The following is a 19,828-nucleotide window of genomic DNA, read 5'->3' on the forward strand; positions in this document are numbered from 1 at the left end:
GTTTGAGCCCCATCCCGATTGGCTTTGACTAAGATATGAATATGAACAGAACGGGAAAGTCAGCACCACCACTGTTTCATTCCAGAATAGACAAAATTACACCATAATTAAAACTTCCATCACTGGTATCATGGTCAAGCTTTGATCTTCAAACAACTTGTTCACGAACATGGAAACCTCGTTTATATTGACATGCTATTCTTTCTTGAGAAACCATTTTATTTAAGCATGTACATGATGCATGTATCATGAACTGCGCGAGAGAATTTGATGCTGAATTTATTCCAGAAAAAGAGAGCTCCATATGCACAAGCTTCAATCATTTAGCATGACAACAAATTCAAAGAATCCTCAAAAGTCATTGGCCACATCTAGAAAGTATTGTCATGGGTCATCTCCCCAGTCACCACCATTATATTAAAAGAGTAAGTGATAAATACTATTGATCGTGGAAAATCAATTATTGGATGGAAGTTGAACAAGGCCTAATACCATTAATGATTAGCATAAACTAGAATTCACTAAAAATATGGCTGCACTATCTAGTTGCGTGCCTACATTTTCTCATTGGAAAGAACTTGTACATTTATTCAAGGAAAAAGATTTGACAGATTGAATTGACCTTGTAAACGGCAAGAAAATAGCTAATTACAAATGTAATATGAATTCAATTAAGTCATGCACCAACCGTTCAAAGCCATCCAAAATTTTTGGCCTACCTAGGAGATTTAGAAGAGAGACATTTTCCACAGGAGACAAGCTTCAATAATGAATGCGGTCTTCGTGTCCGAATCTTCAAGCGTGAGAGCTGTGGGACATAAGCAAACATCTTAAAAAACGATAAACAAACATTGTTAAAACTATTGCAGAGAGAAAAATTATCAGACATTAGAAGGGGGAAAAGTTTGGAACAAATAATCACTACTTTTTATCAGAATAATGCTAATTTAAGAAGTTTAGTTATTAGATAAATTACCTTCCGACGAGTTACTCTAGAAGCTTTCCAGCAAAGCAAGCTTCTCGACCTAGGTTCCAATCTCCTGAAATTTACAAATATTAAGTTAATTCTTAGATGAAGATTGCAGAAAATGATTAATACTCCAATTTATTCTATATTTTCATCTTAGTATGATCCTTTAGTAAATAATAACTAATTAAATTTATGGACTAGGATAGACTTGCATAGGTTCACAGAGGGACAGGCCTCAAAAATGTGAAAATATAAAAGGATTACCTAGCATTTCTTACCATAGTTTTTATAATAAAACAAAAGATTCAGGTGCTTAACAATTGACCAAGCACCTGCAACCCACAAAACAAAAGCTGACAGAATTGGAGAATTTTAATGGCACCAGATATACATACAGGTTCTCCTGTTCAAGCTTTTCAGCAATGGAAACTGCTTTGCGCTTTGACCATCCATTTCGCTGTGTACACCCTTCCGCCTGCTGAATTACATGTGCAAGGGATACCTTACTTCTAACAATGCTCTGACTCTGACTTAGTTCCCTAAGTTTCCGTCTTCCTGAGGTAGACGACAAAGTTGATTTCACCCTAGAACCTCTTCTGTTAGATTCTATGTTGTGAGCATGTTCATTATCCTTGGCTTCTCTTGGGGTCGCAGGTATTTCAACAATTTCACTCCTTCCTGCTTCAAGAGATTCGGGGTGCAACAGCTGAGCTTGAGAGCCAATCCCAGCATCTTTATCTCTCACAAACCTTCTGTTAGTATCATCAAAACCTGCCCTATGCATCATATTTCCAGAATTAGACTCTGGATCCATGACCATCTGAGATGGACCATCCCCGGAAGCTGGTAAAACAAGAAGTCCATGAATGCCAACTCTGGCATCTTTCTTCCCTTCACATCTAATTTCAATTGTCATGGGAGAACCAAGAACAGACTCAAATGCTTGTAAAATAAGCCCCCTAAATATCTCTGCCTTAGATTTGGTCATGTGTGAACTGAACATCAACTGTACAGTTGGAGCTGAAAGAAAAGAACACTTCAATTAAAAGCAGGAGACGCCTATAAAATCATACCATTTCTAAACGTGGCTGCTCGAGGTGATACCAATACCAAGAAATCCTTGTAAATAAAAGGGGAAAAAAGGAATAAATTTTGGGTCCAATTAATATGCAAAACTTGGATGTGAATCACGAAGCTACCATCTAGATGAGAAAGAATTCTTGAAATCAATTTTTGGGTTATCTTACTCAGCCTTGGCTGTGAACTTCATTAAATCCCATAAAAGATAAAACCATTAAAATGCCAATGGCCAATGCATTATGGCTTCAAGTTGCTAAAATTTCTTGCACATAGTAATTTAAGTAGCTGGCAACAATTCTCATCTAAAAGTATGTTACAGCTGCATGATCAAGGCAAGCAAAAATGAGCATATAGCACATTAGGATGTACCTGCACCAAAACTGACAGAGATCAGTTTTCCTTCTTGATACAAGAACTCTTTTAGACTACTAACTTGAATCTTCTCAAGCACCTGCAGCCAAATTTCTTCGATTCCCTTATGGTTTTTGACTAAATTCTGCCTCCCAGTAACCCTGATCAAATCAGCAGAGACTGTGGATGTTTGTTTAGGAGCTACCTCAGCCACAGCATGTCTTTTCCTATCTAAATTTATGCCATTCATGATACCAGCTTCAAAATCACCAGAACTTCCAGGATAGAGATTTTCCAACCTAGCATTTGTTGACAAGCCTCTAGAGTTATTACACAGCTCAACAATCTCACCTCCTTTCCTGGCTACATCTCTTCCATCCACATCATTCAGAGGCAAGGGACTATGATGAGAACTAGTGTCAGCAGAAGAAATGGGCAATATATACTGCTGATCAGGAGCAAGCTGAAGCAAAGCAGCAGTTAGCCATGTTAGTTTGTCATTTGACATCCTCAGTTGTTTTTCTGCCTCAGATAATGTTTTCAAAGCTTGGCGTAGTTTCTCCATATCTTCTTTGGACACTGGATTGCATAAATCTGTTCTATCAGTTTTGGAAGAAAGATAAATATTTAAACATAAAGAACCAATGAGTATTTGTCTATTCATTTATTTGTATGTTTTTGTACTTGGCTGCAATCTAAGAGCTGCAGAATTTCAGAAGACAAAAGTTTGATGAGCAGAAAAGGATTGAACAATGTAAAAAATGGTAAACATATAATAATAATAACAATAATAAAAGCGCCACACCAAGTAAGATTCCCAAATATGAAACTTTAGTGGGAGCATACATACAATTATTACTGGAGCTAAAGAGGAAATGGATGGTTTAGCCAACTATTTAGTATTATTTTAAACAGAATAAGATATTTTCTCTTTTAAGACTCACATGGCTGTCTTCGAAAGAACTTCCTTCTATGCCTTTCTTTAGTAAAATCATAACTGCCAGCAAGAATATCAGTTATCACTGTAGCAAGCTGTGACATCAAAGCTAAAGGCTCCACACCAGTTTCCATTATCACTCTCAAACTCTTCACAGTGTTTACTGTGTCTGCAGATAATGCTAGATCAAGAAGATCCACCAGCTTTTCATCAGAGATAAGCCCAACCTGTGAATCACATCCATAAAATTTAGAGCAATCATATGTAGAAATATCAGCTAATCATCATAAATCTTTTGTTCTCTTTCGTTATTTTTCCCAACTTAAGGTGTCACTCTTTACCTAGACTCGAAGTATTCCACAAAAAAACTAAAAAATAAAAAAGACTAAATGAAGGAATACCTTTGATTTTAAGAAATTCATAAATAAGGGGAAAAACCACATATTGCAGCCTAATAATATTCAGAAAAAAACAAATGCCATGCTTTACTACAGCTACACTTATGTAGGTGAACAAGATTGAATCGAGATTCATAATGTCAATCAAAATTTAAACTAAATAAGAAAAGAAGCCAAAGCCACCTTTGTCTTCTGTTTGCAAAATCACAAAGCAAAACAATGATATAGAGAATTATACGAGCATGTCTTAAAGCTCAAATCAACAAAATAAAGAATAAATAGCTTAATCAAGTAAAAAGTTGAGTAATATTACTCTTTAGAAAATTTGGCAAAGGACAATAACCAAAATTTCTCAGGTGCAGAAGTAGTGACAACACCTAGCTGAATATTTCAACTAGAATATACAAGGAACATATAATTATTTGAAGCGAAATAAGGAGACCACTGGATTGATTTAATTTAGGTAGCCAAAATGCCAGGCGAAAAAAGGGCGGAGGCAATCAGAAACTCAACTCTTCATCAGCATATAAGACATGGAACAAACACAGCACATATTTAGAAGAGCATCATTAATATTAACCGGTGCATGGCAATGTAAATTATTATGCTAATATCTAATTAGGTTATGAAGACACACCAATTCCTGAACCAGAGGAACAGAGATTTTTTGCCCAAGCAAACTCAGCTGCTCGAGTGTCATCTCTGCATCCCTCAGTGATCCATCTGATCGAGATGCAATCAGTTTAAGCGCATCTTTGTCAATTTCAATGCCCTCCCTGGAGGCAATCCACTGCAAAGTATAAATGATATCTGCATCCTTCAGTTTTGGGAAAAAGAATTTCTGACACCTGGACACGATTATATGAGGCAGAATATCAAGACCTGAACTGACAAGAATAAACACCACACGCCTGGGCACTCGATCAATGACCTTTGATATGGTACTCCAACAATCAGGAGACAAAGTATCACAGTCATCAAATATAAAAACTCGGTAATGCGAAGGCAGCCGAGAGATGATCATATTATCAAGTAGATCCATAATGCTCTCAAAGTCAAAATTACTGACAGGACCAACTTCCCTTATATTTCGACTCTTACCCATGTCATGCGAAATACAAGAATTGCAAAAGCCACAAGGTTTGGGCTGTTCAACTGACTGACAATTCAATGCTCTGGCAAATATCCGAGCACAGGAAGTTTTTCCCGTTCCATGAGGTCCATAAAAGACATATAGCAATCCGACCTTTCTTTTCATGACAGCATTAGAAAGGGCTTGTGATACCAAATTTTGTCCAACAAGGTCTCTAAAAGTTCTTGGCATGTACTTTTGTGTGATATTTTGGTGCCTACCATGGCGGTTCCTGCCTAACTTGTGTTGGTCACCAGATCTTGTTTCAGAAGCAAGGTCAGAATCAATGTTACGTTTCAATAAATTATCAGCAAATATTCCTAGCTCCCCTGAATAGTCATTCACCCAACCAGCATTCTCTGTGCTGTTCTCAGAACCAAATGCCTCAATTAGAAGAGGCAGCGCCTCTGCATTGGATTTTGCAGATGAGCTTGATTGATCAGATTCCACAGGCATTTCAGGAGCATTTCTTCCATGGGAACCTGCCCCACCTTTCCTTAATCGAGATTCGGATAAACCACAGGAAAAACTCCTTCCTGCAATGTCAAGGAATGTTTTACCCCTGTGATGAATTCTTGACCAGTTAAAGGGAATCCCACATCCATTTCTAGGGGCCCTAGTAACATTTCGCTCATCATATTCATTTTCTTCCTCTTCCATACCATACTTTGGACACACTGAACCTTGCACAAATGAATTAGAAGCCACAGACAACTCATTCTGACCTCCAACCTCTCTAGAAGAAGAAACAGCCCGAGCTCTACTTGCCCCTCGAAACTTGCATCTTTTCACCCTGTTTAATCCACTTGAATAACCACGGATGCTGACTTCAGGTTCATCACCAGTTTGCTCTGGTCTAACACGCCTTCCACGAAGGTGGACGTTTGAAGATGCTACATCATCACTATCCAGGGGCAGGTCATTCAATTGCTCAGATAGCGTCTTCACTTGAGGAACTTGTGTTTGCTTCCCCTTTTGCTTTTTACTCTTCTTATCTTTCAGTCTGGAACTACCGGATATAGCGTCAGGAGGCAAACCATTACCATCTTGCTCTTGTACAGGCTCCTTATTTTCACCCAAAAGGTCAGTCCTATTACTTCTCATACTAGATTCTTCTTTCCTAATTATTCTACGATCTCTAGCTCCACTCTTACTACTACGGTCACTAATTGCAGGCACTCCTTCATTGACCCCACTAGCTTCACCCGGAGCAACTTTTGACGTTGCAAAATTAGCTAAAGGTGGTGAGCTTACTGAAAGCCTCCTTCCATCCCTCTGCCTCTCAACGCCCACAGACCTTCTCCCCTCCCGGACAGCATCCTTATCACCCTTCTTGGAAAGCAAATCAACGACAGAAGGTGAATGCCAAGAGGGAGGACTGGCAGAAGGATCCCTGAGAGAGCGTGACCTTTGAAGGACTACAAGGTCCCTCATAAGCGATCTGTCTGCCAATATAGGGCTGTGCTTATGCATATGGTTCTTCAGGTGGATACAATTAGTCAAATGAATGTGGTTGCGTAGATGATTACTGATATCACCATTTGCATCCTTGAGTATACTATCTCGAACAGCCCTGGTCATGATCAGAGCATTAATGTGTTTGATTTCGGAATCTCTTTTGACTTAAAGAAACATACCAAAACATATCGCATTTTCATTAATTTCGCACGCCACAAATCTCCCCTTAATTATGGCTATTTTAAAAGCACCAAAAATCCTCACATCCCACTAATTATTCAGCAAAACTGTCTTAACTACCAAACTTGAAGCACTCACAGATCTTTCCTCAGAAGCAAAGCATTCATTTTCAAGGACCATAAGGCCATTTAAGATGATCAAGCCACAAACTTGAAAATTTCCCATCAAGCACAACAAGCCCTTTAAGCTACCCATCATTTACTTAGAGGCATATACCTACAAGTACAATAAACCATAGTAAGTAACAGAAGTACCTTAGAAAGCCAAGTAAGCAAACTTCCAAAATTTCAAGCTTGAAACCTCAGAGCTGCAACTCAAACTCAAGGAAGCAAGAAGAGTTCTTTGTACCAAAAGTTTCCACCTTCAATGCATGAGATTAAAGGCACAGAACCCAGAACTTGAAACATGCAAAAATAAATCATAGATAAAAATAAAAAGCCTAAAGAAACCCGGTAGTTTCAACCTTGTAGCTTTAAATCCTTCAAAGATTATATCTTTTGAAAAGAAATGGGCAGTAGAGAAAAAAAAGAAAGAAAGCTGGTGACTAAAAACCCATGATTTCAACGTTCGAAAAAAGAGCAAGCAAAAAGAAAAATTAGGCAAAGAGGAACAGGAAGAAGAAGAAGAAGAAGCAGACGAAAGAAAAAGAAGAGGAAAAGGAGGTGTTTTTAACTACATTCACCTGATAAATCCCAAAAAGCAAAATGAACCGTTCCCATCATTAAGAAACACCCCCCCCCCCCCGATCTCTCTCTCTCTATCAATCACTCTCCTTCTATCTATTTTTCTCTCTCTTTGTCTGCCACCCCACTCCACATGTTCTTTCACAACCCCGTTCCCATCATTAAGAAACACCCCCCCCCCCCCCCGCCGATCTCTCTCTCTCTATCAATCACTCTCCTTCTATCTATTTTTCTCTCTCTTTGTCTGCCACCCCACTTCACATGTTCTTTCACAACCCTGGGCCTATCTTTCAAAAGAAAACGATAGTCCCACAAAAACATGAAAAAACCCCAGAGAAAGAAACAGAGTTCCTTTTTTTTCTTCAGACAAAGGGAGAGCGATAAAGAGAGTACCATAAAGAATATAAAGAAAGAGAGAGTGAAGTACTTTTAAGTGTTTAGAGTGTTACTTACAAAGTATACTTTGAGAGAGAGAGAGAGAGAGAGAGAGAGAGAGAGAGAGGGATTAGCTTAGATCTGTTACAGGCAGAAAGTCAGAAACACAACTGTGGAAATAGGACATTATGCCAACAAAGCGGTTTGTCCATTTAAGCATGCAAATTCATTTTGTATTTAAATTTTAAAAGAACTATTTCAAAGAAAAAGGTTTTGATTTTATTTTCTTTGCTCCCCATCTTCCAATAAAAGATTTTGATTATGAAAGTATGAATAAAATTAAGGTTTTCTTTGAAATTGGGGGGGACCAAAAAGTAACCAATATGTTGAATATTGGCATGATATTATAATTGTAAGAAGTGACCTTTTTTGAAACAACACTACATTATGTAATTTGACTAACTATGATGTTTCAATTTTTTGTTTGTTTCTGCCCTTTTGAATGATGCCATGTTTGATTGAAGGTGAAAAAAATATTAAAATATAAGCATGATTTTGTTTGTAATTCTTTAACTTTTCATAAGCGAAGACAGTAATTTGCATCTTCAATTTCTATGGGCGGCTTGTATAGGTTATAATAAGGGTGATAATAGTTGAGAAATCATATTGGATTTTATTTTATTTTTTAAAATATTATATAATATTATAAAATTTTAAAATTATATTTGAATTTAAATTAAAATTAAATTTTTATTTAATTTTTTAGTTTGATTTATTATTTTTTAATTTTTTTAATTTTTATATATTATTTTAATATATTAAATAAATTTTGATATGAATTTATTTTTTTATTTTATAAAAATTTTTAAAAATAAAAATTAAAATATATATATAATTACTTCGATTCGATTTTTATATTTTAATTTAAAATTTAATCTAAATATAATATATATATTTAATATTTAAATTTAATTCGAATCGAATAAAAATAATCATCGAAACTAAATATTATAATTTTAAGTTGATTTTTTGATTTTTTGTTTCTCATCCCTATGCTGTAGCCACCAATTTCTACATATAAAATTAGAGTTGTAGAGGCTGAAATGGATCTCAAAAAACAACGCCATATTCCAAATGGATCCCAAATGCTTTATAGATAAAATATACCTAAAACCAAAATGAGAATATTCAAAAGCTTTTTTTCATATTATAAAATGTTTAAATATTGTTCTTTATAAGACCCATAATTACCTTGTCTTTATGGTTCGTAAATTTATTATTCCGTACATACTTTTGAACCAAAATGGTAAAGAAATATGGCTGATATTTGCAGAACACATTAAAATTTCCATATTTTTTAGGAAGTTTTATTAAATCATCAACATCTACATAAGATGTTAGGTCCCAAACAGATGATTCCATAACTGACCCATAGCTTAAAAAGAGAAGAAAGATATCTATAACTATGAGCCTCTCTAAGATCTAGTTTAGCATTTTGTTGCAATTGGACAAATTTTAAATTGAAAAAAAATATGGTTAAAATTTTTAAACGTTTAATATTACTATAAAAAAAAATATTATGAGTAATTGAAATGTATAAATATATATATATATACAAAATAATAAAATATTATAAATATAAAGATAATAAAGTGATTTTCCTTTCTAAAAGCAATTTTTCACCTTAAAAGCATCTTTTAAAGAACTTTCTAGCTTAAGTTATAAAATCAAGTTTTAAATTGAAAAACCAAAAAAATTTTTTTATCATTTAGCATTGCGTTTGGATCAAAATTAAAATTTGAAGGCCAAAGTTATTTTCAACAAAAATATTAAACAAGTTAGGGTCGACAATTTAGCTCATCACCGACAGGTTTCGATCCGATCTGACCCGAACCTATGGGATAGATTTTTTTTTCAAAATTTAGGTTTCAGGTCGGATAAGATTATGAAACAATTGGTGTCGGGTCGGGTTTAGATTTTATGCAAACCCGATCCGACCCGATATTATATAAAAAAATTATTTTTAATTAATTATTTAATTTTTTATTTATATAATGATATTTTTAAATATTTATATTTTTAAAAATAATATTTTATATTTTAAAAAATAACATTTTATTTATTTAGAATTAGGTCGAGTCGGGTACTATTTATATAGTATTGGATCGGAGTCAGATTCAAGTATGAAAAAACAAAAAAAAATTTGAGTAGGATCAAGTTTGAGTTTGATAACACATAAAGTCAAATCGAATTAGGGGTGAATAAAATCCATCTCGAACCTGATCCAATGACAACTCTAAACAAGGCTTAAAAAGACTAAAAGGAGACAAGAGGAGAATAGATTGGTCGGGTCATATTCTAACCTAATTTAGGCATAATATCAATATTATATATGCTTGTTCAAATTTTAGTTTAATAATTTGAGTTTTAAATTGTGTTCATATCTATTTAAATTAGTAAATGTTACAACTTATACTTGTTCAAATTTATTTTTTAAATTTTATTAAGTTTTAATTAAAATTTTTTTAATGTTTATATTATAATAATATATATTTATCTTTTATAAATATATAAATTATACAATATATTTAACTATAACAAAATAATATATATTATACAATTAAAAATAAGTCGGCCCAGATTTGAATTTTAAATGTTAAAAACAAGGCTTCTTCCATTTGTGAATGAACTTCATTTTTTTTTTTTCCTAAGCCTCCCAATGGACCTTCGAATTTTGGCCAGTAGCATGGCTCTTAAACAGGTAATATTCCTTTGATTTAAAGCAAGTTTACGATTTTCAACTGTCAAAGTCGCTCTCATGTGTCAAGATTCAACCCATGAATCATGACTCGATGACGTTGTTCATTGATTGCGATAAAATTAAAAACAGTAATAAAAGTTATTATAATTAAAAAAAATATTTAATAAAATATTTATATTAAATTAATTTATTAAAATTAATATTTGAATTCAATTAATGATATAATAAATTTATTTACATCACATCAAATATACAACGAAATTTAAATGAAAACTAATTCTCATCATCATATTTTCTTAATCAAAGTAATTATGAGCCACAATCTACTAGTTCAAGACATGGAATGATAACAAGATATCTAATTAATTAGTTTATAGATGCATGATCACAAAACGACATGGTTTATAATTACTCATCTTATTAACAAAATCTCAGCTTTCATGTATACAAAAATGAAAATTTTGGACTTATCATGCAAATAGTAGTCAACAAATTTATAAGTAAATTGGATCATTGGATGTTCATTATTTTCCTTTCCTTTAGGCTTTTGTGGCTGCCAAATCATAAATAAAACTGTGAATGAGCAAGGTTAAAAATTAAAATGCATAGTTACAACTCTCTTCCTGTCACCTGGGGTCATAAGTTGCAGCCGTCGCTGTTCTATATTAATAAGATACCGTATTCTTTTAATAAAAGGAAAAAGAGGGTCCAGGGGTGCTTCCTGGACCCTCATGCCCGTTATGGTGACACCAAAAGTGAGATTTTGTTATTAAATATATTCCTCTTCAGCTACAGATATGAGAAATACCAGCACTTTTTGTTATTGGAGGTTTAAAGACAGTTCACTGTTCAATATTTAGCTAGAACCAGATATAAGAACAACCGAAAACAAAATCTCAACAAGAGAATTTTGGAGTATTGACAATGTGAAATGAACTTGAATTGATGCATCAGCAAAACAAAGCTATGAAACTTTAAGTGGATGTCTGTTGGATTTCCGAACCGAAATTATTGCAGAGAGAGAGAGAGACAGTGGTTTGTGTTTCGCCTGAAGGGAATTCAATTCATGCTCAACAAGACATTCCATACGAAAATGCTGGGATGCTGCCAAAATAACAAATACTGTGCTGAAAGGCCCATCTCTGCTAAAAACTCTTACAATTAACTTAGCATCCGAGGCCCCCATCCTACCCTATCTGAGAGATTAGTCTTTGGTTGCTTAATCAAGTGAAAGTAATTTGATTATATCTATAAAATGTTGGATTTTTTATTTTAATAATTAGGTTCAAATCTTGATACTGTCTATTATTAAAAAATAAAAAACTTGCAAAAGTTTGAAACGAAACTCAAGTCAATAAGAAATAAAACTAATGTTAATTTTAGAATAAAATTATAAATCTTATATCGATTATATATTAAATTTTGATTGAATATATAAATATTTTTGTAATTTTCACCCAATCTTAAAAATAAAATTATGAAACCAACGAGTCGAAGTAAACAATAACATGCAAATGTGAACCGTGAGGATTAATCTGTCTAAAAGAGCGGGATAAATCAAAATGTTGAGGCCTGAAAATGAATTAGCTAGTGAATCAGCTATTCTCTGACAATGCCCATATCCTTCTTATTTAAGCTCATGCTACATGTGCCCACAACAAAGAAGCATAAGAAAGGAATGGGTTGGCTATCGAACATGGTCAATAATTGAAGCAGATCGCAGGCAAGGTCAATCCAATTCCATGTGGATTTTTCTTTGGATTCTCCAAGTGAAAAAAAAAAAAAAAAAAACTAAGTCAAGAATGGACCACATAATTTTTTGTTGCATAGTGCAACCATTGGGAAAAAAATATGCGCGTTGTGTCAAATTCAGAAAAGGTATCATCGTTGGCTTTAGGATACCTTCACTCTATAGGATAAAATAGTACCATTGAATAATAACTTACTGTATTCAGATGCATTAATGGTTTGAGTCTATACTTATTGCATTTTTTGTTGAAAAAGAAAGTTTAAAATAACAAAAAGGTACTCGAATTTCATATCTTTTTATTATATTTAATTTCTTGATTTTTTTTAAATTGTTTTCGACATATTCAATGGAATTATTAAACTCACAGACGAACGAAAGAGTTATGTGTCAACACTTTCAACTTTATTGGCTATGATACTTTGTCATCTTTTAAAATTTAAATTTCAGACCAAAAAAGAAAAGTTTAGGTTTACATATTTGTTAGCTTTTCATTCATTTATAAGGAACCAAAAATAGGTCAAAATAATTATTTGTCCATGAGCTAATTCCTTGGGACCAAATTGTTCATCTATAGATAAGTTAGAAACTCGGGACCATAATGCATGTGACAACATTAAACAACCCCGTTTAACTTTGTTGGTGCCAATTATAGCTATGAACTATCCCCAAGTACTTTTCTTTAATTGTGCAGAGAGCAGAGAGACCTTGAGGGTTGGCCATTACTTGGCCTTTTTTTTTTTTTTTTTAGTTTACTTTTTCTTTGTGAGTAGCTGTCTTTCATTCCAGCCATGCCGAGTTGCCGATAGATGCAGTGTGCTTTTGTAGGGCAAGCAAGAACCTTTAGCATTAATAATGAACAAGTGAATAAAAAGAAGATATGCCTTTCTTGTTATTCATGTCCTAAATTCACATCTTCCGCTCGCCTTATATGGTAGTAGAAGATAAGATCCCAAGATCATCACGGTTTTTGCATGTTTATGTTATACAATATGAGCAATATTATTTGCTTCAACCATCCAATTGGTGAACAAAAGAAAGTTATAGTTTAGGAAAGGCTGCCCCATTTCAATGTCAAAGCATGCTGTAAGTTTCAACGAGAATTTAATTAAATTTACATATCGTTAATAAAAAAATTTTATTAGTTGTAAGAATTGAATTTAAATTTTATTAGTGAAATATTTAATTTTTACCAATTCAACAAGCTTTCATTGACTCTTAATTTTTTTTTTAACTAATATATGTGCAACATAATTAAGTCATTTTAAGCATACACAACCAATAATATATGGATGAATTAATTGAGAAACACACATTATTGGCCCAAAAAGAAAAACTTTGGCATACATTCATGACATTACATAATTAATGTTTTAGTCTCAATATTTTCTATTTTAATTTGATATTTCTCCCTTTTAGAATCCAATACATGTAGTTTCTCCATCCAATATGTCTGGACGATATAAATTAAGGTTCTTTAGGAGAAGTAGACGCTGAAGTAAATGAATTTATAGCAGAAAAGAAAAAGAGTCTGCCCGAGACGTTCAAGTACAATAAACAATTTAGGGCTAATTTAGAAGGTACATGTAGAAGCTGGAAGGCATTTATTTAATTATTTATGAAAAGATATCTACCTCGATTTAATGGTTGTTTGGTGTTCTTTTAAACCAGTCAGATGCATATTCGTAGAAAATGTCTGTTCTGAGATTAATTTTGTTCAACAATCTCAACTACCTATGAGATTGATTCAACCATTGAGACAAAAAATAATGAATAGAGAGAGGAAAAGAGAAAAAATTTTAAATCATAAATAAATGTGCCACGGGATATCTAAACATTTCTTTTTTCAATGTTTGGTTTGGGGACCTGGCGATTTATTTCGGAATTTTGTATTAAAAAAGACAATTGAAGAGAAGGGTTCATCCTTGCTTATATATTAAACTTTAATCTTTGGCTATTGATGACATGAGACCTTTCGCTTTATAACACAAACCCTAGTAAAAAATGTTGATTGTAATTTCTTTGAGAGCCAAGGCACACTTAAGAATACTTCCATCAAAAAGGAAACTAGAAACATTGTGAAATTTGGGTTGCAAAACTACTCCCAATGCAAATGATTAGGGCACCTTTTTTTTTTCCAGCAAGCTATACCCCAAAGCAAGGCTAAACAATATCGCATTAATAATGCAACAAGTTCTGTTTGTCTCGACATTGAACATTGTTAGCTAAAAAGTTAAAAGATGGCTCCCACATATTTCTTTTTTTTTTTTTTGGTCTAATAATGAAGATTAATACATAGTTAATAGTGCCCAAATCTTTGACTGCCATTATCGCTTCTCATGATTTATATCATCCGATGAAGGCTGACCTTGTTGAAGATTCCTCACCTTTTTACGCAAAGAAGGTAAAGTGAAGGGCATCATTTTTTTGTATTGGAAAAGGTTTCTTCATGTCTAGTTCCCAAAAGACAATGTTCTGGTTATCTGTTAACAATCTTTTTTTTTTCTTTTTCTTCTGGGGGAAATCCAATTTCTAATCTCGAGTTAAACTTATTTTTTAAAGGATTTTGTTTGGTGATTAGTTGCTCACATCACATGCCAATGGACTTACTTTGCGGCGATTTTGCACTCCTTTGCTACTATGTGTAGGTTGTAGGGTGGGAAAGACATTGCCGTAATGCTCTGAACCCCTTTTGCACGCATGCAATATAATAAAAGCCCTTCAACCATAAAAAAACTACCAACTTGTTTCACATCAATATCCAAGAAATCATAGAACTAAAAAGCAATATGAAAAAGCAATCAAACAGTGGCTTTTTTGGCATTGCTAAGACTAGGGTTTAAGGTCTAAACTAGGATGTTTAATTAGGAATTCTTTTTACTAAAAAAATCAGAAACAGAAGGAAGGAATGAGAAGGGAATAAAACTCTGATGCCCTTGGCTTTGGTTTAGAGTTCAGAGTTTTTTTGAATTGGTAACTTTTGGGCAAGGCCTATTTTAAAAACTATAATAAAGAAACATAAACAGGCTAGCTTTTTGGACTGGCCTTTGAAAGCTGAACTTATGGGCCTCGACTAAAACCAAACTTACCCCAATGATAGGGTCAACAGCAAATCAAGCAATTATGTTGTTAATCCGGTAACTATTTTAGAAATCTTCAGTTTAAACCATAAACATAAGAAAGTTTCATCAAACCATACACAAATTCACAAAAATTCTTTTAGTTTCCAAACTAAACATTTGAATCCATACATCATAAATTTATTGAAATTGTGTTGGATATTCGGTTGTCTCCTAGAATATGATGGGGAGTTTAATGGAATCCCATTGTTGAAACAGCTCGAGCTTTTGCTGACAAGAACTATATTGTACACGAGTGGGGATTTTAATAGGAAGACATCTTGGAGATTCGAGTATTATCATCTTAATTTATACGATTTACATTCTAAATGAATCACTGTATTCTTTGGTCTCTGTTTGTCAGGTCTCGTGAATCAAATTGATCGGCTCACTCAAGACATACTTGGGCAGTTCATACTTGGCACCTGCAATTTTAATTTTATGAGCAAGTTAAATTATGGGAATTGACAATTTTTGCATAGAAAGAATAGAAAGAAAGACAAAGCTATCAAATGGCACCTCTCTCATCATAGCAAATTGTTAAATCATCATTCTGGACAATCACGCCAGCACTATCAATAATTGCTTGTGCAAGGATTAATTCAGCTTCTGCCGCAGCTCGAAGCGCATCCCATATCTCTGATAACAGAACATTCGTTCTTCAGTTATATTCTTTCCTCCCCTCATGTTAGTTCTTTGATATTGGGGAAATAAAACATATGAAGTAACAATCATGAGTCATGACCACATATAACAATGAAATTGTGTGAGATATTAAGTGACAGGATATCATCAAGATAGTAATAGAAAAAAAGTAACAGTCATAGAGTTTGAAATTCAGATTTTATTCATTTATTTGAGGAACCTTATTGGAGTCAACCAACCCCAATTGCATACAAAATGAAACATCACATTTCATGTAGTCAACTCTCCACTCGGGTTCTGTAAAACAGAAACATGATAGAACAAAAAATATAGTATATCTTTTCATTCCTAGCATCAATAAACTAACCGTCAACCAGGGGACACTTATTAACACAAACCCTTATATGTTGGCACATCGTACTCACAAGTAAAGAGGAAGAAAATTTCATTCAATTTTTCATCTCAAAATTCACCTAACAAGATCTTTAGCTCAATAAAACTTTTAATATGTCAACTGTGAAACCAGGACTCAAGTACACTACGGTCTGCCAGTCCAATGGTACAACTTATTGTTTTATCAACAGTTCCAATTGAACAGATTCATGATCATATTCCATTTAAAAAATAATATATATGACCAATCGTGGGCAAGGTGATAACCTGATGGTAGCCACAACTCACTTCCAAAATTAGATGTCTCAAGCAGTCCATCCTCACAAATCAACTCTCTAAATTGTCCACTCCAACTATCATTTCTGCAAGGAATTTTAGAACCTAATTGCACCTATAAATTGCAAGGCAAACTGTAACGAAGGAAACATTGCACAAACAACTGGTATTGAGCCCATTGCACTGATCTAAACACTGCATTGAACAACTGATCTCTGGGATACTTAGTTTGAGTACAAAAGCATAAGTTATCCAACTTTCTAAATATCATATCAACAGAAAACCAGCATTCAAAGAAACTTGCTAACAATTACCGTCGATGTCTTGATGGTAAATACCTATAAAGGGAGAAAATACCTTTCCGGCCACCGTAGTGAGGAGCCGTATCCCAAAATTCATCACGCATCTGCATGAGTTGTGTCCTTGTAATCGGTTCAGCATGCTTCCAAGGCTTTGGCTTTCTGATTTGCTTCGTATTTTCTGCAACACATTGAGATCACCAAAAACTCCAGAACTAATCAAACATTTTTTTAGCTTCCAATCTTACAATACAAATACGGATTATTCATTAATAAAACAACTATGAGACATAGAAATCAAATACCAAATGCATAACTGTTTCAAAAACAGATTTAGCGTAAATCATATGATGATTAAATTTAAAGTTAAACCCTACCTTTCAAAACCAAAATTCTCAAAACAGGGGTCTAAATTAGTCAAATTCCAGAAAAAATCCAAAATTCGACGTAATGTAATTGCAAAGAACTATCATTAACATAAAATACACCGAAATAAAACATCCAAAATTTTGAAGAAAGCGAACAATTAATTATTTTACCGTTACCCCTGGTTCGTTTGGATCCCGTACAACCCATCTCGTTTGGTTCGCCAGAGAAGGAATCAAAATTCTTTTTTCCTTTTTCGGATTTTTAGGAATCGGATTGATATAAATGGTTTAACAGCAGCAGCTGGTGTTGTTGCTGTTGCTGCGTCTGTTGTGTAAGACCTTTGGCTAGCAGTGACCTTTAAGCGACAGCTAATGAAAGGATTTAAGAATAGTTGGGCAGCCTTTTCGTTTTTTCTCGGGTCCTTGGATAGGTCTCTGTCATTTCTTTTCAACTTGGCCTTTTTTTTTTTTAGTATTTCCTAACAAAATTTAAAACTTCTAATTTATTTAACTTAATAGTAGCTTGGAAATTATGAAATTACTATGTAGTTTTCTCTTTTTTTTAATGAAAATAATTTTTTTCATTCAAATTTATAGCTACTATTAAAATTTGATTTCTTATTTATAATGTATTAAATAATAAGAAATTATTAAATATTTGAAAATTTTAAATTTCATAAACAAAGTTAAAAGAGTAATATATATCCTTCTAGTATATCTAAAAAAATAAAATAAAATAATTAAAAATAAAATATGACATATGCCAATGCCTTAACAATATTTATGAAATTATAGTTTACACTTGATAGTATATCAAATATTAACTTATAAATAATATAATTTTTTATTTATTACTTTTACTTAAGAAGATTCTTTTATTAATATAAAAAAATTATCAAATATAGTAATAGTATATTTTTTTATTTTTACAAGCGAAATTAAAATAATGACACATATCTTTAAATACATATATTTAAAAAAACCTAATTAAAAAAATGAGATATATATCATTATTTTAATCATATTTATGAAATTAAAAAACTTTATTATTGACGTATCAAATATTTTTTTTAATATTATAATAATTATTTATTAATTAATAAAATTATAGTATATATTATTGAATTCCATATTAGTTAAATAGTTACCAAACAAATCTCACATAGAGCACACTACGATATTGGTATCATTCATATATTGTGTCTAATATGCAAATTTAAAGGATTTGATTTGTTGATTGATAGATAATTTTTTTACTTAATTTCAAATCCTATTTTTAAATAAAAACATGAAAATGTAGACCATAAAAAATAATCAACAATAAAATAAAAACTTAACACGGCATTAAAAATATATTTCTTGCTTGAAACTTATAATATTTTTAATTGTAATTGTTAATTTCACGTTCCATAATAAGTTCAAAAGTTTTCAAATTGTTTAAATATTTTACATAATAGCAATGAGTGGAGATAACTCTCCTGTATCGGTCCTCCTATTTATGGTAATAGCAGATTGTGATTGAGATGTTTAATATAAAGATGCATTAATGCATTGGTCATCTCCTTTAAGTTGTTGGAAGACAATGGATTTGTTTATTTTATGTTTGTTTATTGTATTACATTAAATATATGTATAGTACTTTTAAAATATGAAATGGCTTACCATTATTATTTGATCAAATATCTAAGTCTATGTATTCTTAATAGCTCATTTTACAGCAAGATAAGAAGAATTATCGTACTATAATTACTTTTTAAAATTGAATTTTTAAAATATAATGGTATATAAAATTTCAAATAGGTAAGTTATTTAATTTTTTAAGTTAGATTAAAATATATCGTATCTAACAGTTTAAGATGATTGTAAATTATACATTCGATATAATCTTAATAAACGATCATCGATAAGATTTAAATCTACTTTTTTTTTTTTGTTGAAGAGAATAAATTTTAATCAATTGAATTAATTTTTTGTTAGTTCATAGAAAGATATTATTGTGTGGTGGAAGTAACTTTTACTAATAAATAAATTTAAGTCACAGAAAATAATATATTTGTATAAATAGTTTTGATTGAAAAAAAAAACTTAAAATAAGATTTTTGGACTTTCTTAGTTTGATTTTGGAAAATAAAGACATTCAATATTAGAACAGGAAATTCATTTATCTTATTATTAATGAATTTATTATTTAATAAAAGGAAAAATGCGTTTTTTAACTTGAATATTCCAAATTTGTTTAGTGCATGATACTTAAGCATAGTTTTGTTAGTTGGGGGATATATTTCTTACTCTTCAATGTTAAGGGGAATGCTTAAAGTTAAAGAATTAGGTTAGGATCATGCGGAAAAATGAAAAATCAACGAAAACGACAGTCCCACGAAAAGGAAACGAGGTTAAACGGCACCATCATCCTTATTAATTTTGTTTGCCAAGCCATATGCATATCCTCATTTTCACTCGTTATAAATAAATAAATAAATACATCAAATAATTAAATACCACCAAAAAAAAAAACCCGAAAATTTCCGGAAGAAAGAAGCGGAGGCATAGAGTTTCTCAATGAAGCCGCGTTGCACGGGAACAAAACCCGCATTAC

General features: G+C 32.4%; 2 protein-coding genes across 5 annotated transcripts; both read right to left on the reverse strand.

Annotated features, from left to right (window-relative positions):
- Positions 1 to 517: 517 nt before the first annotated feature.
- Positions 518 to 7,809, reverse strand: LOC111274947 (protein STICHEL-like 3). Of its 3 annotated transcripts, none has more exons than XM_089755497.1 (8): positions 7,249 to 7,628; positions 6,645 to 6,782; positions 4,374 to 6,441; positions 3,346 to 3,565; positions 2,420 to 2,980; positions 1,366 to 1,990; positions 977 to 1,040; positions 518 to 808 (listed from the first exon to the last, which is right to left on the reverse strand). In XM_089755497.1, exons 2-8 carry the CDS (start codon positions 6,692 to 6,694, stop codon positions 716 to 718), a joined length of 3,681 nt encoding a protein of 1,226 aa, XP_089611623.1. In that variant the 5' UTR covers positions 6,695 to 6,782; positions 7,249 to 7,628; the 3' UTR covers positions 518 to 715. The 3 variants fall into 3 exon arrangements, with proteins under 3 accessions (XP_089611623.1, XP_089611622.1, XP_089611624.1); XM_089755496.1 differs by having other exon boundaries at positions 6,867 to 7,260; XM_089755498.1 differs by lacking the exon at positions 6,645 to 6,782 and having other exon boundaries at positions 6,821 to 7,809.
- Positions 7,810 to 15,336: 7,527 nt separating this feature from the next.
- On the reverse strand, positions 15,337 to 17,697 carry LOC111274950 (uncharacterized). 2 transcript variants are annotated; one of them, XM_022860000.2, is made up of 4 exons: positions 17,410 to 17,697; positions 16,923 to 17,045; positions 15,771 to 15,890; positions 15,337 to 15,676 (listed from the first exon to the last, which is right to left on the reverse strand). In XM_022860000.2, exons 1-4 carry the CDS (start codon positions 17,438 to 17,440, stop codon positions 15,612 to 15,614), a joined length of 339 nt encoding a protein of 112 aa, XP_022715735.1. In that variant the 5' UTR covers positions 17,441 to 17,697; the 3' UTR covers positions 15,337 to 15,611. The 2 variants fall into 2 exon arrangements, with proteins under 2 accessions (XP_022715735.1, XP_022715734.1); XM_022859999.2 differs by having other exon boundaries at positions 17,404 to 17,693.
- Between the last annotated feature and the right edge of the window lie 2,131 nt (positions 17,698 to 19,828).

This window comes from Durio zibethinus, chromosome 26 (assembly GCF_047325235.1).
Source record: "Durio zibethinus cultivar Kanyao isolate XHJ-2024 chromosome 26, ASM4732523v1, whole genome shotgun sequence".
Lineage (NCBI taxonomy): Eukaryota > Viridiplantae > Streptophyta > Magnoliopsida > Malvales > Malvaceae > Durio > Durio zibethinus.

Excerpts from the sequence above, each read along its gene's own strand:
- LOC111274947 (XM_089755497.1), bottom strand. The coding sequence starts at position 6,694 with ATGGCCTTATGGTCCTTGAAAATGAATGCTTTGCTTCTGAGGAAAGAT. Across the intron at positions 6,442-6,644 it reads TTGCTTCTGAGGAAAGATCT|GGCTGTTCGAGATAGTATAC; the intron begins GTGAGTGCTTCA and ends GATCATGACCAG. Across the intron at positions 3,566-4,373 it reads TTCCTCTGGTTCAGGAATTG|GTTGGGCTTATCTCTGATGA; the intron begins GTGTGTCTTCAT and ends TGTGATTCACAG.
- LOC111274950 (XM_022859999.2), bottom strand. The coding sequence starts at position 17,440 with ATGGGTTGTACGGGATCCAAACGAACCAGGGGTAACG. Across the intron at positions 17,046-17,403 it reads CAAACGAACCAGGGGTAACG|AAAATACGAAGCAAATCAGA; the intron begins GTAAAATAATTA and ends AATGTGTTGCAG. Across the intron at positions 15,677-15,770 it reads AATTTGCTATGATGAGAGAG|GTGCCAAGTATGAACTGCCC; the intron begins GTGCCATTTGAT and ends TTAAAATTGCAG.